General features: G+C 39.2%; 3 protein-coding genes, 1 long non-coding RNA gene and 1 pseudogene across 14 annotated transcripts in view; 2 read left to right on the plus strand and 3 right to left on the minus strand.

Annotated features, from left to right (window-relative positions):
* Positions 1 to 5,659, plus strand: part of LOC122406074 (uncharacterized) — a 44,595-nt gene extending 38,936 nt beyond the window's left edge. For 5 of the 7 annotated variants that reach the window (XM_043411283.1, XM_043411287.1, XM_043411285.1 and 2 more), the window contains 8 exons: positions 36 to 248; positions 2,161 to 2,345; positions 2,512 to 2,769; positions 2,855 to 3,016; positions 3,183 to 3,465; positions 3,661 to 3,901; positions 3,985 to 4,135; positions 4,490 to 5,659. In XM_043411283.1, the coding sequence (XP_043267218.1) occupies positions 36 to 248; positions 2,161 to 2,345; positions 2,512 to 2,769; positions 2,855 to 3,016; positions 3,183 to 3,465; positions 3,661 to 3,901; positions 3,985 to 4,135; positions 4,490 to 4,756 (1,760 nt within the window). In that variant the 3' untranslated portion in view covers positions 4,757 to 5,659. Of the gene's footprint in view, positions 1 to 35; positions 249 to 2,160; positions 2,346 to 2,511; positions 2,770 to 2,854; positions 3,017 to 3,182; positions 3,466 to 3,660; positions 3,906 to 3,984; positions 4,136 to 4,489 lie in introns of those variants that run through there. The other 2 variants (XM_043411288.1, XM_043411289.1) reach the window with 2 other exon arrangements.
* Positions 5,660 to 5,930: 271 nt separating this feature from the next.
* Positions 5,931 to 7,917, minus strand: LOC122407168 (sideroflexin-2-like; annotated as a pseudogene).
* Positions 7,918 to 8,445: 528 nt separating this feature from the next.
* Ing3 (Inhibitor of growth family, member 3) lies at positions 8,446 to 14,531 on the minus strand. Of its 4 annotated transcripts, none has more exons than XR_006259911.1 (8): positions 13,274 to 14,531; positions 12,497 to 12,568; positions 12,059 to 12,418; positions 11,404 to 11,821; positions 11,114 to 11,312; positions 10,763 to 10,917; positions 9,345 to 9,856; positions 8,446 to 9,113 (listed from the first exon to the last, which is right to left on the minus strand). XR_006259911.1 is itself a non-coding variant. In XM_043411332.1 (7 exons), the coding sequence occupies exons 1-6, from the start codon at positions 13,299 to 13,301 to the stop codon at positions 10,801 to 10,803; spliced, it is 1,194 nt and encodes a 397-aa protein (XP_043267267.1). In that variant the 5' UTR covers positions 13,302 to 14,531; the 3' UTR covers positions 8,446 to 9,856; positions 10,763 to 10,800. The 4 variants fall into 4 exon arrangements, 2 of the variants coding, with proteins under 2 accessions (XP_043267267.1, XP_043267266.1); XR_006259912.1 differs by having other exon boundaries at positions 8,446 to 8,794; positions 8,884 to 9,856; XM_043411332.1 differs by having other exon boundaries at positions 8,446 to 9,856.
* A 75-nt stretch (positions 14,532 to 14,606) lies between these two features.
* Sfxn2 (sideroflexin 2) lies at positions 14,607 to 20,057 on the minus strand. 2 transcript variants are annotated; one of them, XM_043411335.1, is made up of 9 exons: positions 19,907 to 20,057; positions 18,399 to 18,611; positions 17,518 to 17,688; positions 16,942 to 17,140; positions 16,713 to 16,838; positions 16,219 to 16,285; positions 15,876 to 15,975; positions 15,745 to 15,792; positions 14,607 to 15,667 (listed from the first exon to the last, which is right to left on the minus strand). In XM_043411335.1, the coding sequence occupies exons 2-9, from the start codon at positions 18,551 to 18,553 to the stop codon at positions 15,553 to 15,555; spliced, it is 981 nt and encodes a 326-aa protein (XP_043267270.1). In that variant the 5' UTR covers positions 18,554 to 18,611; positions 19,907 to 20,057; the 3' UTR covers positions 14,607 to 15,552. The 2 variants fall into 2 exon arrangements, with proteins under 2 accessions (XP_043267270.1, XP_043267269.1); XM_043411334.1 differs by lacking the exon at positions 19,907 to 20,057 and adding an exon at positions 19,266 to 19,665.
* LOC122406107 (uncharacterized) lies at positions 18,606 to 19,665 on the plus strand. The gene is made up of 2 exons (XR_006259913.1): positions 18,606 to 19,158; positions 19,242 to 19,665. It is a non-coding gene; the product is annotated as an uncharacterized lncRNA (long non-coding RNA).
* Positions 20,058 to 20,398: the final 341 nt, after the last annotated feature.

A 20,398-nucleotide genomic window follows, 5' to 3' on the forward strand; every position in this document is an offset into this window, starting at 1 on the left:
AGATTTATTTACATTTTGTTTGAATTTCGCTGCAGCCACAAGACCAGGAAAGCCTCCGCCACCACCTCGAAACGTCCAATCGCCGAACGACTATTTGAGACTGACAGAAACGTCGAACAAACCGATACGACCACCGCCGCCACGAAACGAGGCGAAAATTCCATCTAGATCGGAAAAGCCAATATTTTCAAAGACTTGGCAACCGTCCTCGAGTCCATCGACGACGGACTCGATTTATGCGAATCTTGGTAAGTTTCGGCCCATCCAGTGTAACTAATTACAGAATTGTCAAACAATTATAACAATTCACATCTCTGTTTTTATTGAAAGTGGCCATTTATCAACACAAAAATAAAATAAACAATAAATTTATATCTAAGCATAAATCGTACGATACAATAATGATGTTAACAGCCATGCTCACACGATACTCGCGCCTGCTTGAAGCTTGCAAATCAGGATGAACTGACTATTTAAAAACGGTTAATATTTTCCATTCACAGCCTCATTTTCCTTCTCACGTGTTTTTTTACCACGACATTATTTTGTTCTGTTACATCTTTTATCAAAGTACTTGTACCACGTCCTGTCAACTAATAACAACGGGAGCATAGGACTCGGGTTTGAGCGAACGATTCGCAGAGCTTTTCTCTCGCTCTTTTAACAACGATTCATTTCTAACGTCGAAAGCGATCGATCGATTCGAATCCTTCGTGCTCTTGCGTCGGGGAATCGTTTTCATGACAGTTATATATTTTTAAAGAAACTTCTTAACTCTATGAAACAACTATCTCTCTGTTTTTATTATAATTATCGTAATTATACTACAACTACTGTCTTTTTATTGTGTATTTACTTATATACGAGCGTCGAGACTTGGCAACGTGCCTCTCACCTTATCCTGTGATACGCCATGCTATTTCTTACTGTTTCGAACTCGTTGTTTCATTTATTCAATTAAGTACGTGTTCTCGGAGCATATTAATCAACGACGCAGCGACGTAGCATTAGGCATATAGTAGCGTAATTACCGGCGAGGCAATCCGAGCGAGTGGTCGAAGTATATCGGTAAATCCGAATCCACCTGCGTCTCACTATTTACAGCTAAGAAAATATATTGTCCTGTTGTAAATAGAACACGAAGCGAATGAATAACGAGGGAAGATAAACACGTTGAAACATTCTGTAATACAGACATACTGAATTATTGTTTTTCTTTTTTTGTTTGAAATAAAAGAAATTATTGTCTGAAAAACAATATCGTTTGAATACGTTCCTCTTTTTTTGGCACTTTCCACTATTTTTCGCTTGTTTTTTTCGTCTTCACACGATTTTATTATCGAACTTTTTTCACCCCGTAATCTCGGACGACACGTTGGCTTAGCCACGAAATCTGTCGTTTCGTTGGACCTTGTTTCGCTCGCTCCTTTGGATATCCGGGCAATCTTGCTGCAGCTACGAGTCAGCGCGCGACTAACACGCTGCATGCGCAGGAATATAAACGGAATGCGAATTCAATCTGAATCATAAAACTTTTTACGTTTATGCGGGCCTCGTGAGATTGACGTCCGATTGACTTTGTAAGATCGTTCCAGTCGATTCGAACCCAATGTTGAAAGACCTCGAAAATTTTCTTTTTATTTATTTCACTTAATCTCACGTGGCTACTCGCGCTCCGAAATGACGAAAAAAGATTGAGTTCTCGTATTTCGGACCGTTAAACAATTGCGGAATTTTTACATTCTGTCCAAAATTTCTAATGTACGTAAATAACGAATGTTGTGACGGAGGATAAGGAAGCAAAAATTAATCTCCGCGTGTGCTTTTGTTGAATGAGAGCGGCTTATGTATGCACCGCAATGTCCCCGCGACCCCCCGGTCACAGCGTACGTACGCTTAGGTACGTACACTCAATCAGAGGCAGTTTGTTCTTGTCTTTTTTGTTCTTTTTCATATATATATTTTTTTTTTTCATTTTTTTTTTTTCATGAGCACGTTCAATTAATCGAAATGAAATAAAAATGTTTGTTCTCTACCTTGAATCAGTACGAAAAAAGAAAAAAAAACGGAGCTGTGTAAAGTAATGTAACTCGCCTGAAAAATGCCTTGTGTCTTGTGGTACTAACACTGGCGCTTGACGAATGGCGTATGGGCCTGCAGCAGCGGAGGATGTTACAGGTGAGGTGAGGAGCGGACTGGCACCCTCGAAGCCACAAAGGACCGCCAGCATGAGGGATCAAGCCGTCGTCCAACCTCCGATGAAAAAGAGAAACGTTCCGTGCGACATTCTCAATGGAGCTTATGAAAAGGAGGATGCTGTGAGACCGCCGACTTCGGAATCACCGGTAAATGGAATAACGAATATTTTTACTTGGTAAAATGGAAATATAAAATTTGTAAAATGGAGAATATTTGTACTAAAAGATCTCTCACATTTACCGTGGACAAAAAGTTTTCCGAAAATTGTGACACTTATAATTTGACGTTTATTGATTTTTTAATTGGATAAAGAGCTCGAACGACAGCAACGGTTACGAATGCCTCTCGAGCTCCCCGGAGTGCGACTCGAACCTGGAACTCCGTCATCCCCTTGGTGGAAGCAATCGCTCGAATTTCAAGAGAAAATCTGACAGCAGTGCTATGGATCCTTGCCACGAAGAGTTCAAATACCATCAACCAATGTTCGCGAGATCCACTTCACTGCCTTACTGCGGCAGCGAGACTGAGAGCGAGTTGTACGCGCCGTACAGTTTCTACACCGGAGATGAGGCAAGTTTCAATCGGTATTTTCACGTCGCAATGCACGGAGACGAAGAGGCTTATTTTTTTTTATTTTTTATTTCGTTACGAATAGGGCCCCGAAGAGGATCAGGACTGGAAAGCGAAGGAAGAAGATTTCGGAATGAATCGAGTACGACAGCGCCGGGGACGGAGCATCGTTCATCGGAGTCTGGAAGACAATTACGGGGCTGTTATCGTCGCAAATCACGAAGCTCTTGCTCAACTTTTAGAAAGGGTACGGTTTATGCAAAAAATGAAAAGTTCCTCTTGAATGTTTAGTGAAACGTTTCACGACGTTCGATTAAAACGAATTTCGAAGCAGGAGAAAACTCACTCTGCTGTCAGATTAAAAAAGTATTAACAAAAAATATGGTCGTTATAAAACTCGTGGTTTTTCACAGTTGAATCAACCTTCCCCGGTTCCGGCTAATCTACGAAGTCTCAAGACGTCGAATCCTCGTCTTAACGACTTTGATGTCGACACTGACAGTCTCCTCGTAACAGGAAAAAAAGTTTTCTGTTCCGCCGTATGGAACGAACACGCGGTCACTCTCTGTCTTGCACTCGACACTGCGGTGCCACTCTCCGGGAAAGAATTCTGCTTAACACCAGTCACCGAATTCGTTGATGTTGTCCCAGAGAAAATATCATTGAAATGCTTTGCAGGCAGAAAGAACGTCGACGGTGAGTTATACCTTTCGTTACGTAAAAACGATCATTATGAAAATTCAATTTCGTTGTAATCTCATTTTCATTCGCTCGAATATAATCATTGCACTTTCCGCCTCAACTGTTTTTCACCGGAAACAATTTAGTTACAAACATAAATTGCTTCTCGATGTTTTCCAATAAAATTTTATTCAATTTCTGTTCGCACAGCATTCGTATCGGTTTTCGCACGCATGCAAGTCAATACAGTGCAGTCGTTTGCCGTTGAAATTTCAAGGGACGAAAAAACCGACGTTTGGCTACGAGCATCCTGTTTCGTTCTCCTGCAATTAGTGAATGCTTTGAAAAATCTCCAGGCCAGAGGGATCGAAGAAGCATCGAAAAATCTTGGAAATCTTGTGCTGTGTCGCGAGGACAAAGACACGTGTTACAGACTTTACATGCTGCGAGGGTAAGAATCATTTGCAAATAGACTAAAAGTCGAGTTTGCCAAACGTTGTCAAACGAAACACGTTTTCGATTTATATCTTTCAGACTTAACCTCGATATTGGGGAGGACCGAGACGAAGAACGAGTGTCCTTGTGCCGATGTGCTCTCGTCGCTCTACAGGAGCTAGGACTCGAAGAAAAACTGCCAGTCATTCGAGATTTGTTGATGCGTGAACGTGCCGTAACCCTCTCACAGGTGCAGTGTCAATAATTGTCTTCGAAGTAATTTCGGAGTACCAAAATTTAATTGCACAATTGGCTAGGAATAAATCTGTGAAAGTTTCTCAATTTTTTTCTGTTCGCTCAGCTCCAAAAGTATTGAATAAAGAAAATATCGAATGGCTCATTCATCAAAATCATTGAGAAAGGCTTTAGCGTATTTTTGTCCACCAATGAATTGATTGCGCGGACAATAATTTGAGAAAAATGGAGTTTTTACTGGCACAAAAATCACCGAAGAAAATTGGCTACGCATCAGTCTTTTTCTATATTTTACATGGAGAAAGTTTCGATTAAAAATATTAACGAACGTTTGTTTTTTGTCAAACAGGTCAAATCAGTTCTAGAGTTTTCTCTTTGGGGACCTTCGGACGCGATGCTCGGTGTTGTAAAAGAGAGAGAAATGGTTCTACAGAGATGGCTTGATCTCGAGAGAGCGAACGTGCTCCATGCTTTGGTCAGAACGAGCAGGCTGCCTCTCACCGTCACCGACGAGTATCAACTCATTTTTCTAGTCCGCACGAGCGCAAGAGCAATGTGCGAGGCTTCCGTACTACTGGACGAGCAACAACGCGTTGACTCCATTCGTTCTAATTGATTTCTCACCCATTTACATATCCAAGTCTTTTTAATAATCTTGACCTTTGGCTAAATGCCAAGAACGTACTGCGCCTCAGCTCGCCGGGGAATCAAACGAATTTTTTCAATTACGTGCTCAAGTTATTGGCAGATTCTATTTCGTTTCTCCGTTAGAACGCGATAAAATTATATCGATAAATTCATCTTTTTTCCTTTTACTACATTTTTTTTATCTACATCGGTCATTCGTTATAAAAATCAGATTTGCATGGATTCTATTCTGAGCTATTATTCTTAATCGTCCAAAGGTGGCTGGAAACGAGTGTTGGAGACACGAAATTTCGGATCATAAGGCAAAAATCAGAAAGCGATGCTACGTTAGAAACTTACGTTAGCTAATACATTTGCTCAATTATTTTAGTACGCACGATGCTTTCTATCTCCAGAGCACAGAATTTTGTTCCCCATGCTGGAAGGAACGAAAAATCGGAGATCAAAAAATTCTAGAATCGAAATAATGCGAGACGAAATGAGAACTGTAAGTGAAGAATAATTTCATCAAATTTATTACGCTGCCTTGTTTCATTAGCATGAAAAATGCAAGAGCTTCTAGTTTTTCTTGAACCGCCATGCATTCATCGAATGAGGAGCATTGTTATTTTAATCGTATAAAAGGGAACGAATGCGAGTTCGAAATATTTCCAGTGTGCTCTCTATTTTTAAGGTAGTTTGGCCGGTAGTTTGATACTACGACTAAAAATGAACAGCTGACAGAGTCGAGCGTTGTGACATTCCTCATGGGAACGTATTATGAACATGACCGCTTTAAATTATTAATGCCTTATTGTTACAAAAATATTTGTAAAAATACTTCTTTTTTTTATTATTGAGAATAAATATTCCATGTTATCGATTGTAAAAAGTGTCGTTTTTGTTTTCATTGGAACTTTGAAGAATTCTAAAACTCAACGCGTGTATTACCCTCAATGATATCACTCTTACGTCGTGAGGGAGAAATTTCACGAATTCCAAATCCATGCTAAATTTCACAAAACAAAACGATCCAAATTAAAATGTTCACATCTTTAATTACAAATATTCTTTCTAATCTTGACATACTCCGTGTCAACGCTCGTTGTACTTTTACACGAAACATTAAAAAAATACTTTGACCGAGATTATAATCGCAATCCTCACAATCCTTTGTTGTAATAGAGAACAGTTGGGTCGGAAGTCGTGACTTTTTTCTGGTATTCTTCGTATTCGTCTTTTTTCAGTTTCAACAACTCCGAGGTCATGGAACTTGATAATTGCACATTTTCGACACTTTATTTCATTGTCATAACACCGAAACTGAGTGTTTTTTCTACTCTACTAAAACACGACAGAAAATTGTTTGATTTTTTTTTTTTTATTTACTCACTTTCTCTGCGGGTATATCGCCAGAGCGGTTGGGATCATGAAGAGGAGACTGTGAATGTATAATTATTAGTAGAGATTTAACTCGAAATTAAACAGTCGAAGGCTTTTAAAAAATTTTGATTTATATCGACAATAAGCTAAATCCAGATTGTTTGAAATTCGATTTATCGAAGATTTTTCAACGCTATTGCAACGAGAATTTCGAACTATCACGGGTATTTATTTCGTTTAATTAGAGCTCTGCGGTTAATGGAAACGAATTAAAACTCACACGAGTCCAACCATGCCGATTTCTATCGTTGGACCGAGCCAAGGTCTCATCTGATAGAAACAGTACGGTTCGAACCGAGCCATAATGACAGGTATAATTAACATTCCTGGGGCAGCCATTGCGATTCTACTTATAACACATTCGCTAATAGCCTTGACAGCGGCGACCCTCGAATTTAAAATTGGCTTCGTATCGTTGTCCAATGAGAACAGTGGGATTCCACGTTTTATTTCGATTTGTCGCATTATCGGTAAATTCGTCATATTTCCGGCAGCGACAGCGAAAAATGGGGCCCATCTCTGCGATGGAAAAGTTAAAAGAGAGAAGAGAAAATAAAATAAATGCATATTCAGGCTCAAAAAATAGGGAAAAGCGTTTCATCGAGACTGAAAACGAATTTTTGAAATTTTTTGTCAATCAATATTTTTGGAAAACTCAAATAGGTCTTTTGAACTGATGAGACTTGATTAAAATTAGTAATAAAATTATTGTGCGCAACCGCTGCGAGGTTTCCCCTCGAAGACAAGAACTTTCTGAAGCTCAAAGCAGCCACGCAGCTGGCTAAGGTCGCAGCCAAAAATGCCTGCTTTATTTTCTCGGTGTCTTCGACCTCGTTTGACCCGGCAGCATTCCTGTTCGTATAATTAACGGTAGCGTTAAATGCTTGATTCAAAATTTGCCAGGCGACCGTTGCTTTTGCAGTCCTGACCAAAATTCACAATAAGGATTCATCATTAATTCATTATATTTTCGATCGGTGATACAGCGAAGGAAAACGAAACATAAAAATAATCGTTTTTACTTCCTGTTTATGCAAATCTTTGCACAAAATGTTTACTTGTAAAATGTCAACATTCCAGCGGTGAGAAACACGTTGCCTGGTAATTGAAATGACATTCTTCCCATCACGTTCATCAACTCACCATTATCGGGATGAAAAGCACTATCTTTGAGCTTTTTTGCCCACAAAATGTCAGACCGTGTCGTCCCAGCAGGTTCATTTTTTGATCTATCCAATTATGACATTAATTTGTATACACAGCAAAAGATTTTCACTGCTTTCAAAACTTTTAAATGTGAAGTTTCATTTTTGGAGGTAATTTGCCATATTTTTAGTCTTCGGTCGATTAATTCAACGTGTGTGAGATCGAATTTTATTATACTAAACGTAGTATAATGTCATGGGATTCAACTGACTTGTATAATTCACAGAGTTTTCTGGCTTCTTGTAACTCTTCGTCTTTCGTGAATATCGTTCTAACATCCGTGACAAAAGCAAAGTGTTTCCATCGTCCGAAATACGTATTTTGATTCCACAAAGGTTTATCCACGTCCACGCGTTTTTGTGTATTCTGACTTTTGTCCTCTTCTGTCTCTTCACCGACTCGTTGCAATTTCAAAGTTGCCAAATTTTTAACACTTTCGTTATAATTTTTGATGTAATTATCGTTGGACAATAATCCCGTAAAATAATCCCAAAAACCCATTGAAATTTATAGGAGGAAACAGAAACTGATAAGGATTCCGAAGTGACAGAGGGTTTGGGGAATTCAAAGGAGGTTAAATCATGTTCAATGTCGTAAGATCTGTCAATTCATCCAAAATAGAACAGCAAAATGGAAATGCCAAAATTCAGCGAATAAGCCTCATAGAAGCATCACTTGAAATGCAAAAATGTTAAAAAACAACAAAAATCAGCTCTCTGTAGAATAATAAAATTCGAGAAAACACTAATTTTTTAAACTTTAACATTACAACGATTTTTTGTTAAAAACTATTATATTCAATTTCACTTTTTACTTGTTAAAATTCCTGATCAATGATTCAGCATGTGAATTTGAGTTGAGACCCAAAATTGAACTAAAAGTCTCCTACTCTGGAGGTGATATTACCAAAAAACCATTGGCGTAATCTTGTGAAGGATGAAATTCCCTGCACAAAAGTCCTTTGTCAGAACTTTCGATTTTTATTGTATTTTCTTTAGAATGAAAAAAATCTTCGAAACCATTGCAAACTACGAGGGCCGTAAAATTTTATTATTTTCTCCTTGAATTCTCGTACAAATCGATAAACATGAAAATTTTAATGAGTGCCAGGCACGGTACCGATGTCCAACACTGCTCGAACCGGCCAGCCAGTTCCCATGTGACGTTGCTCGGTGTAATAATTAGGATTGTCGATGGCTTTCCAGGCAGGCGGATAATTAACGTCTCCCTCTCGGGCCATTAAGTTCGTAGGAACGAAATCGTAAGCAGCCTTATAAGTGCTCGTTGTCCCAAAGAATGGAACGCTCGGGGTGAATTTGATTTTATAATTCTTCTCTCGAGCATCTCGATGGAAATATGGGCCGTAAGGTCCCAATTTCTGTGAACCGAGGTCACGACGTTTCAGCAAATCTGACGTGTCCTGAAAACGAGACTGTTTAATAATTTGAAAATTATTATAATGATTACGTCTCGTCTAAGGGCGTTTCTGCGCTGCTCAGGAGTGAAGTCACAGTGGGTCCCCTGCGTAGTTGTTAAATATATGTCCAAATGTTTCGTGTAGCCCGATGTAATCGGTGGGAAAATTTTGTAACATTCTTTAGAGTGATTAGGAATGTGGAGGGTAAATTCTTCGGCGGGACTCAGTCGTGGCCATTGTGTTTCTTCTCTCGGTTTTTGCGGTAAAACATACGACGAACCTTTGATAATTGATACAAATTTCAATGAATTTTATTTCCTGGTGAGGAGTATTAAAATATTTAGTTCATTACTCCAAATTTTTTCACATTTAAGAGACTCGTAAAGACATTCTTCGTAACGAAATGTGAATATTTAATAAGCAAATAATTTTCTGTGCAGAAAAAACGATTTTTTTTCTCGTTTCAACAAGGTTTGAGAACGAGCAGCGAACAAATGTAAAAAGCCAATACCATAAGCGGAGGGACCGGTTTTCAGCGGTCTCGGTGGATCTGCAACGTATTTATCGTGCAAATCCTTGAGAGTGTCTTTAGAGATGAATCCGATTCTTCGATAATAGTCGGTGGAAGTAGAATTCTGTAAATATTTAGGTACAAAGGTTCGTTGACTGTTACTCCGGAGTGGTTCGAGATCGGAAAATTTTTGGAATTTCTCATCGTCTTGAGGGCGCGTCTTGGTACGTATGTTCACGAGCGGATGATAGACCGCGTTGTCAGCAAAGTATGAACGTTGGTAGGTCGTTTTCCAAGGTGCTGAATGTACGTCGATGGCCTGCGGGACGTAAGGTTTGCACGAACACTCGATCATTTTGAACTAATGGCTGCCCCTCCGGATAGTTTGGTAAATAAAAACTGTCGAACGATTCGGTTCTGTGACGGAACGCGAGCGAGACATTTTCGTGGTCGGAAAAACGCGTGGAGCAGAAAACCAGCTGCTGGAATGGCGAGATCTCAAAATAATAACCCTGAAAAACAAAATATTGGCGAAACAAGTTAATCGCGTGAGCAGCTTCTCGGAGTCGAATCTGTTGATTCGTACTTCAGACTTGAATGCACCGTCGGTGCAACAACGGCATTGGTAGTTCGTTAGTAATACAGTATTTCATCAACTTTATTATACAACATTGACGTGTGAGTACATTTGTTTGTTCCATGATTTCTGGAAAGTATCTACTCGTGGGCTCTCACTATTTGCTCATTCAGAAAAGCTTGAGTGACGTTGAGAAGCTTTTCAAAACGTCCCTTTCGATTGCCACGAATGGATACATTTTTGGATTTTTCTTCAAGACTTTGATCAAGGAAAAATTTATAAAGAATGGAGCGATAGAAAAAACCAGAGATTGACCAGTTTTGTTTTTTGTTTTTTCCAAATGAAGTGATTTCACGAAAAATTGCAATAAATTTCACAATTCCCCCATAGGAATGTTTATTAATCTTTTTTTTTGTCAATTGGACCGGTCACTCCTCAGAGCGTGCCAAAGTTCAATACAGCGAGTCGATTTGAATGGTAAAGAAATTTAGCTTTCCGGAATATTTTCGCAATGAGAGCAATGGAAGAATGACATACTGAGCCAAAATGTAAATCGTGGCAACGTATCAAAACCTCTGGTCAAAAAAAATTACAATTATTTTTTGGAAAATGAACAAACGCTCAACTCGAGAGTAAATTAAAAATGTTTGTACACAAGGGAAACGAGAGCAATGTCAGAACCACTGTGATTGGAAATTTATAAACACAATTCAAAATGCATATAAAATGAGAACGTTTTTTCTTGTTATTCTTCGTTTGCGATGGCTTAACTACAAGTCGACACTCATTCAATGGACAGTTTGCTAAGAGGACGTTTGCTCGCAGACCTCCTACGGCGTACCTCGTTTCAATACAGTTTCGATTTGTGGCTTAATCGAATCAGTTCTTTCGCCCTCCTCGCCTCTTCATAGAAGATGTACATTGAGGACAGTACCATTTGCCTTTCGGCGGAGCCGTTATTCCCACGCATGGATAGTGGAACCACTCGAACGGACACTATTCAAAAAAATCACAGGTCATTAAACAAAACTTCAAGTAATTACACCGCTGTTTCTTCTCGGTTTCTCAAACTAATTTCTATGTTGAAGCCCAATTGTAATCGCCTAACTTTTGGCACAGCGTCCAGCAGCCTTTCTGGTAGAACCGAGAAAGAAAATGTGAAAAAATATAACCAAGTAAAAAAGGAACTTACATCAGAATTGTCACAGGCGACCATATCACCGTAAGATACTTGATTGCATATGCAATATCTAGGTTCGTTAGGATCGTAAGTCCAATCGGGATTGTCGGGATCGGTGATAGCGGTTGTAGCTGTAGCGACAGGTGGCGAAGCCGGTTGTTGTATCGTCGTACTAACGACACTCGAGCTCGGAGCGGCAGTAGTGACTTTTCTACAAAATACAAGAGAATGAGCATTCCATCCAAGGTTAGTTTTCAAATGGAAGAACGAGTTCGCAGTAGCAAAATCTTTGAGGTTCTGACTTTTTGTGCTTCTTTGTCGTTTCCTGAATCGCCGCGATCGCTGTTTGCGCCGCACCAGCCAATTCTCTACTGAACTCCGAAGCGTGGACTCCTATATTGATCGCTTCGTAACTGGCCTTGAGACTCGCTGTTCGACGACCCTGTTGCATGTGCTGCGTAGCCGCTATCGCCTGAGACGCGGCCGCTGCTATCGCGTTACCACCCGAAACTCCGATATGACCTAAATTGTAACTGACCGAACCAACCGAATTCGCAATCGCCGTTGGTGTCGGGGGTAAATTCGCGGGAGGTATTATCGGCCCTGAATTTGCCGACGCCGGTCGAGATTCTGGAAGATTCGATGGTACTTTTTCTACTGCTAATCGCTTCTCAACCGAAGCCGATGACGCGTTCGAGTCTCTTCGCTTTTCCCCTCGTGCTGCAATCATTATTATCTTTTTATTTCAGAATCGAAACTTTTAATCGATGATCGAAGGTGTCAATTGTCGTTACTGAAATTTTCATTCAATTATGAAAACTACTCCAAAGTTACAGGGAAATTGACCAAGTTGAGCGTATTTCCACCAAAACAGTATTTTTAGAACAGTAAGCATCATTGGAGCGAATCAGTGTGAGAAATAGAATATTGGAGCTAATGAATGTTGACGGAACTTACAATGACTATGATTGTCCCGAGATCTACTCGAAGTAAAACTATAGCGATTTTCTTTTTGACTGCTATTTGTAGGCGGTTGATCTAATTCCAAAGATCTTTTTTCTAAAATTTCGGTAATTCCCTTGTTGTCGGCCTCCAGTTCCATTTTGAATTTATGCAGCTCTTGATCTAATCTCCTCAAATACCTATCGACTAGATCGTACATCTGATTTGCAAGATGTACTTTTTCATCCGCATCCTCCAGCGTTTTATAATACTCTTTCCTAATCGCTTCGTATTCCGCCTCTTTTTCACTGGATTTCATTTTTTTTGCATTACAGAAGAAAGTCTTGACTTTTTTCTCCAAGCTATCCACCGAATCTGTAATTGAGACATGTAGTGAAACTTTAACATTTTAATTCATTAATATTCAGAAGAATTATGATCTCTTCAACTTACTCTGTACACCCAAGTCCATTTCTCTCATTTCTGTGAAACGGTCCCTCAATTCTTGCGGGAGGTGTTCGATCACTGGAAAAACGCATTGGGTGAAAATATACAAATGGCAAAACGCATCGAGGAGAACCCTCATTTAGAAAACTAGAAATAAAATTTACCTTCTTAAAGCTTATCATTCAATTTCAAGAGAAATAATCTTGCAAAATGTGATAAAAGAAAAGTACTTTGATTATTTTAAATTAAGTACACATTCAACGAGTTAGCTCAATTTTTTTGCTAGAATCTCAACTTTGTTTCATAGATCACATGATTTGTTTCATTCGTTTTATCTCTCGCTCGGTATACTTGTTAAAGAATTTTATTTAAGTGATGAAAACCATCTATTCGATTTTATCAAGTTAAAAGATGCTTCATCATTGTTTATTGATAGGTTTCAATGTTTGACAAGGAATTGAAGAAAAAATGTTCACAATGAATTGTCGTATACGTGTAAGAGCACGAAGAAGCATTGAGCTAACCTCGAAATCATATTTGCATAAAAATTTTGTTCTAATCGGTGTAATTAACGTGTACTTTGAATGGCATAGAAATTAACATTGCTGAATGGCATATCAGGAAGGATAAACATTCGATAGAACGAATGGCATAATATAGGAGAGTGAGTTTGTAAGACTCGTGTCAAAGAGTGAAAGTGAGGTTAGGGTAGTGTCCCCAAGGGTATATAAGCCTAATGGAGCGTAGATTCGTTGCTCCTGAAGAATTGTATATTTTACGTACTTTCGACATAATCTTCCAAGTAAAGCATCCTTTCCCTTGGTCTCGTACTTAGCGGCTATCTTAGTAATCCTAATATATACAATAAAACGAAGGTGGGTTGGCGTTTTAGTGTGAAATATAATGAAAAAATACAGACGATGCGATCGAATGCGTGTTTACAGCGACTTAAAATGCTCACTTGGACCGCAACATTTTTTTGGTTCCTAATATCGATTTTATACTGCTGTGGCATCCGTTCAACTATTCTATCGTCTTAATAATAAAATTTATTCTTATTAAATAGAGGCTAAAATATCAACAGATTTTCATTGATTATTTAATTCATAATTCGTCAGATATTGCACGCATTTGTCTATTTGACTGACGTCCTCCATGTTGGTGTCGGCTCAGGAGCGTATTTTACGGGTTCCCTTTTGAAACCGCATTCAAGAAAAATTTTAGAATTTTTACTTCAGAAAATTAAATTAACCGGGAATGTACTTGAACGAATATTTGGCATCATTTTGAAGTTCAACAACAATTAACCGTGATGCGTTTAAATATCAAAAACATTCTATTCGAATATTCCTCGACTACGGTAGTTGATAAAACGGTTCAACATTATTATGATTGAAAATAAGTAAAAATAATAATTATTTACCAGAAATTCGTTTTTTTTTCAATTTTTCATTGCATTCTGAATAATTCTGACGGGTTTTCCTACGAAATTTTATTCGTGTCAAAATTGAACCTACAAATCGTGCAGTTAAATTGTTTAAATAAAAATCGATCGAAGCGGGATAACGAATTATTGATTTTCAGAAACAAACGTGCATTTATTTCGTTGTCCAGTTGTCAATTTTCATTTCTTACAAATCTCTAACATTTTTTAACGAAGCAGCTGCAACCCTGTAACTTCCCTCGGTGATAAATACTCTTAACGTTATTGTCATTCGATTTACTTATTTTTGGATGCACAAATGCACCGTTTTCCAAGTAGTTTAACAAGAAAACACTGCAAATTGAGGGTGGCCGATATTTATGGTCTGCAAATTCGTATTGAGCAGCTCAGAAGCGTCCGAAACTGCAGTTCTCGAACGTCACACTTGAATTAATAAATGCAATGTATTTTTCAGAAACAATGATAAGGCGTAGTCCGACGAGGATCGATCTGCGTTTGGACGATTTGCAGGAGTACGAAGCAGTTCGAAAAGAGCGTGATGCGAAAAAAGCAGCGGAAAAGTCAGCCTTCAATGTTTCAACGTCCTGGGGTGGCAAATTGTTGCAGAGCGAGATTCAAGAACGAATTGGTTACGTGCCACAAACCTCGCAATCAAATCAGCCAAAGCCAAGCAATATTTAAGACTGTGTATTTGAAAAAAAATAGGCTTTGAAGCAACATCATTTTTTTTCTCTACTTATTGTATTTCCTGATTCCAATGATTCGCTAATAAAAAATACACTGCAGCAGTAACCTGGACAGATTACACTTGACTCTTGTTATTGTACCCTAAAATGTAGATTCTTCTCGGATTTCCGGAACTCAATCAACGGATTATCATCAAAGTTCCTCGATTCTAAGCTTGCACGATTAGAATTGAACTTAAAACTAAAATTCTTCCTTTATTTATCTCTTCAATTGCTCATGATTTCCGGTGATTAGTTTGAGGAAAAAAGAATATTTATTGCTAAGCAGTCTCAATGGTTAGGAACGAAAAAAGCTTCGCGTTTCTATCTAAAAACCCTCTTGATATATTGTCATCGATTATCCCTTCGATATGAGATTATTCATCAGGAAGTATAATACACATCAAAACGTCACAGCGCACGATTACGAACTTCATACGACACCGAAACTTCCGTTTTCGTTTAACCCATTTTAATTGAAAGTTATTTTGTAGTCGAAAACATTTTGCACAATTTTTTTTAGCCGGGAGATTCATTGATCATGGTAAATGATGTTCATTGTTTTCCGCATGTAAAAAACGCGCAAAAACCGATGAAAATACCACGAGAATTGGGAGTTGTCAGTTTACATGAATTTACCAAATTTAGCGTTCACGAATTTTCGATAAAAATAGCAGATTGCTCAGTTATGAATTTTAACGAAAAATACGAGTTTTGAACTCCGAATAAATTAGCAAAGCTTGCTCAAGTTCGTTCTATCGTATCTTCGTTTTGTGTTTTTCCTGGTTTTTTTTTCTTTTCCCATATATTCAAAATGCACGAAAAGTCCATTCGATTTGAAGAATTTTATAATTATACGCTATCCCTGAGATAACTATGAGCTTCGTGCCACTTTACAAGCCCTTGTTGAAGTAAAGGTACTCCGGTACTTTTCCATTTGGACTATTTTTAACGAGAATCTCGTAATTTTCGGGTTCCCAACGTTTCAGAGTGCTGGAAGCGATTGAGCTGAAAGTAGAATGGACGAAGATCGATGAGAAAATATTCGTTTCTTGTTGGCTCAAGATGTCTTGAGATTTACGTACCAGTTTTGTGGAAACAGAGCGCAGGCAGTGGGCACCATGAAGGAAAGGCTGGAAATTGACGTTTTCACACTCAGCTTTATCGTTGCCAATCAATCGTGCTTTTATATCTCATTTCATAAAAATATACTTACAAACAACCGACCAACATGACTTGGAAAGGAGCGTGGAGAACAGTGATCCTCTGCATCCAAGGAAACCTTTCAAGTCTCTCCATTATGGGAGGAAGTATCACTTGAAACAAGATTTTTTTGTCAAAAAGTTTGGCACAACGATTTTATACTTCAGAATCGAATGCATGGATCGATTCGTTGCTATTGATACGAATTACGACGATAAAAATCGTTGGATTCTTCAATATGATGAACGAATAATTGAGAAAAAAATGTCGATAGAGAAAAATTGCCAAAATTCGTTGAAATTTTTTTTAAATGACCCATAAAATCTTCGCTTTACAATATTTATGTGCATACTCACACATGCCAGGTGCGCACATTATTATTCGCGATACAACAACTTGGCTAATACCCTTCGCAGCTGCGACCTGGAAAAACAAGGAAGGACGTTTTATTGTAGCAATAAATCTATGTGAATTATGGAACACGAGTTTGGATATCGTTGAATGAAATGGAGTAAATGCTGACGCTGCCCGATGCGCAATAAAACAAACTCCTTGTTTTATTTGCAAATTCATTCCTCGATATGATTTGAATAATCGTAAAATAAAAATGAAAAATTTGTCGTCATTCTACACGAATTAATTTAATCGTCCAATGAAAATCGAAGCCAAACCAGAGGAACATTGAAACTGAAGAGAATTAAAAAACACGAAGCCGCGATTCTCTACCACCTTTGACGACTCTTTTTCTCTCTTATCACAATTCTCGAGCCTGATAAGAGTATTTTAAATTGCCAAATGAAAAGAATGATTCATATTCAGCCTGTTTTAAGAAAGAATTTTGAGGCATTACCCTCGATTTTGTTAGTTTGTTTCCATTCTCGTCGATCACTTCAATTCCATGCTCAATTTCATTTTTTCGCATGAGAGGTATGTTGACGCAATTGGCTGCAGCGACCGCAGCGAACGGCACGTATCTCTGAAACGAATAGAATTGAAAAAAACGACCAAAAGTATTCGCCGGAACGTGATTTCTTGATTAAAGCTTGGGGTAAAAAATGAACGCGCCCATAGAAACTCACAGCCATCAAAGGGTTGGCTCGCTTTTGCCAAAATGTTTTACATCCTATCGCGGTGAGCATCGCTGCAGTCGTCGCGCTCACGTAAGCGGTGCCCAGCTGTGCCGTTGTCACCGGACTGTTCGCATTCCTATTAGTGTAATTAACCAATGCGTTGAAGGACTGATTGACCCATTGCCAAAAAACGACCGCTGTTGTAGTCCTGAAAAACATTTTTTGCATGATTCAGATTTTTTTCCATCCGCTCCTTTTGAGATTCAACGAAACGAGAAATTTCTGTATCGAAGTTCTCCAGACTTTCGACTTTTTTTTTAAGCAAAATCAAATTGACGACAATTTTTCAAGCTCGGACATGTCGAAGTAATTTTAAATCGTAAATGGATGAGAAGAGCCAGAAATTCTAATGAAAAATAATTCTACAAAATTCTGAAATCATTTTCCTTTGTCCTCGAGCGTAAGATTAGAAAAAAATTTGGAGAAAATGAAAGACGAAACTGCTGAAAAATAATTTGAGTTTGACTCATCCGGAGATTTTTTTTCTCCTCTCTGTCGAGGAATTTTCGATGTTGATAAAATTACCGATAAAACTGTAACATGGCACCGGTGATAGCCATACCACCGGGAACCTGAAACGACATCCGACCGAAAACATTTTGCAGTTCACCGGTGTCCGGATGAAAAGCTGACTCGTAAAGTTTCTTCGCGTGTTTTAGTTGCTCCCAGGTCGTTCCGGCTGGCTCCTTACCAAGCCTGCAAAAAGAAAATCGAGACGTTCTCGTGAGTCATGTGCAAGGTCAATGAAACGGAAGTTGCGTGGGCCGAGAGGCTCGAGATAAAGCGCCGATTTCTTTCTTTGCCTTTTTCCACTCTCTAGAAGAATTCAGCCAAATAAAAGTAAAAAAAAATATATATATATCGAATAGGAAACGAGTTCGACTCGCGGGCGAAAAATTTCGAATCTCTTTTATCGTTCGACGTTTTTTTTGTATATTTTTGCCTTGACCAATAAACCCACTTTTTCTGGGTGTCGTCTCCCGTAGACTCTGTCACTGAGCGCTCGAGTATTTTTGTCAAAACGAACGATTGCGAAATGCCTCGTTACGTCAGTTACTGCTGGGATTGAGTTTATAAAAAAAATGGACAATACCAATGCCACCGTTATCTCGAGTATGAAATTTCCTCGTCTCATGTTCCGCGATGTTATTTCTGACATTCGTAGTCTTTTAGTAACCGTTAAGATTAGACACAACGACCTTCGAACGCTTCTTAGTCTTAATTTTTATGAAATTCTCTACTCATCTCAATATTGTTCGTTTTGCTTGTGACAGTGAAAAAAAACTTCGCGAAGTATTGATAAATATTCACGCACAGATGTTCGTGCCCACGAGTTTCGAGCCGTCAATAAAAATGGATCGGATCAGCGTGCAAAATGGAGGGCTCAGATAAACGCGGAATCTCACCTATAATCTTCGCACAATTTTTTCGCTGCTAACAACTCTCGCTCGGAAGCGATGCACGATCTCGAATCGGTCACCCACGCAAAGTGCTTCCATCTTCCAATAAAAGTGCTCTGATCCCAGAGGGGTTTCGACAAATCGATTCTCTCGGTGGCCATAACGACTTTCTTTGTTCTCTTACCGGCTGATTTTTCCCCCTCCGCGCCGGACAGCGAGCTGGAGAAGAGTGTATGTAAACAAAGAAGCCTTTTAGCAGGTTACTGTTTTGATGCTCAAGGCACAATAACGCTTCGGAACGACAATTCGTCAAGTTCTTTCGTTTGCTCTCATAGAACGAGAGACGGAATCGATTGATTGATTTTCTTTCCAATTACAAAGAAGTAAAACAACAGTAAAACGTTTGAAAAAAAGTCGAAAGAAAAAAATAATGCGAGAATACGGTGAAACAGAAACACAAAATATTTGAAAAATACTGTTGAAGCATCGAAACAATGAATTCGATCGCGAACGTCTTTCGAAAAAAACATGTGAAATCGAGAGTGCGAAAGTGGAAGGGAATACGAGAGGGAAAGGAAAGAGAAAAAAAATAAACGCAGTGCATTTGTCCCGTCGAGAAAAGCAGAAAAAACGTCGACCACCAACAGCGACTTCGTTGGTCAACAGAATCACCACTGAAGCGAGTTATCCCTCCCCAGATATCGGTCAATCAATCAGAGAATCCGTCGTCCAGATTGCACGTGGTGTGTGGTGAAAAAGTATGCGGGTGAGACACGAAAGAGAGATAACGAAAACAAAAGTAGTAGAAAAAATTGGAAGCTGAAAACTCGAGAGATAAAAATTCCGCAGCTACAACGTCCTTCGGGCACATACACGCGAGTTTCCATCATCGATTCAACACGATTGCTGCGACATTCGAAGAGCGTAATCCCCGTTCGTGGGTCCCCGAGGTCGTGGAAGATTGCATGTCGTTTTTATTAACACTTTTATATTTTAATCATTTTTTTCGAAAGTGTAGTTCACATTTTTGCCACATTATGACGCGTCTTCGATGACTTGAAAAAAAATACAATGTAACTGCTTTTCTCGGCCGTTTGCTGTCGTCTCTCGGGGTCGCAGTTATATCGATCATCCCAGTGTTTGAAACCTGCTCATCCCCGGGCTACTCCTAGACGACCCAGTTCGCGCCATAAACCGGCTGACAACTCCCTTCCACCCCCTTCCTTAATATTTCCCGTTTTTTTGACAATACACAATAAAAGTCGAAAGAAAGCATCGATAGAAAAATTGGCTTTATTTTCCATCGAAAAGGGATGGCGGGATACGCTGTCGCTTATTACGTAGGCATAATCCTATTCACCTTCCAGCGGGTAATGCCCTCTTACATCCGACTTCCGATACGATTAAAGTGACACAATATACGCGCGATTATGTAAAAGAATGTGAAAGATGGTTGCCAGCTTCTTACTCTCTCCTCATTATTATTACGGATGTTAAAGAATACGAGGGCTTACCCGAGATCTGTGAAATCCCCGCGACAATGCTAATACGGTGCCGACGAGAGCGCACAACCCGACAGATACGAAAAACGTAACTGTGAAGCATAAGACGGGACGCCGAACGCGCATAGTTTCTAGTGGGGAGAAGGGGCCCTTGCGCGAATCCAACGCTACGCTCCTGCAACCACGTTTTTCGAACGCAAATATATAGATAGATTCGTACTATCTGGATATAATACTTACAGGGTGTCCCACAATCGATATTTCAGAATTCAAACTCCACTTCGGAACAGCATTCCGAGTCGAAATCGGGAAATTGTGATATTTGATGATCGCCCCCCCCCCCCCCCGCGCATGAGCTCGTGCTCTTCTGCCATGTTGAATTACTCGAGCGGTTCGAACAAATGAAGCAAAAAATTACAGGACCAATTTTGTCGAGTGCAAAATTTTTTACAAAAAAAAAAATTCCGCGCGCAGTTTTCTGTCTTCGTTACGAGGCGAGGGAGG

Source organism: Venturia canescens, chromosome 2 (assembly GCF_019457755.1).
Source record: "Venturia canescens isolate UGA chromosome 2, ASM1945775v1, whole genome shotgun sequence".
NCBI classification, from domain to species: Eukaryota; Metazoa; Arthropoda; class Insecta; order Hymenoptera; family Ichneumonidae; genus Venturia; species Venturia canescens.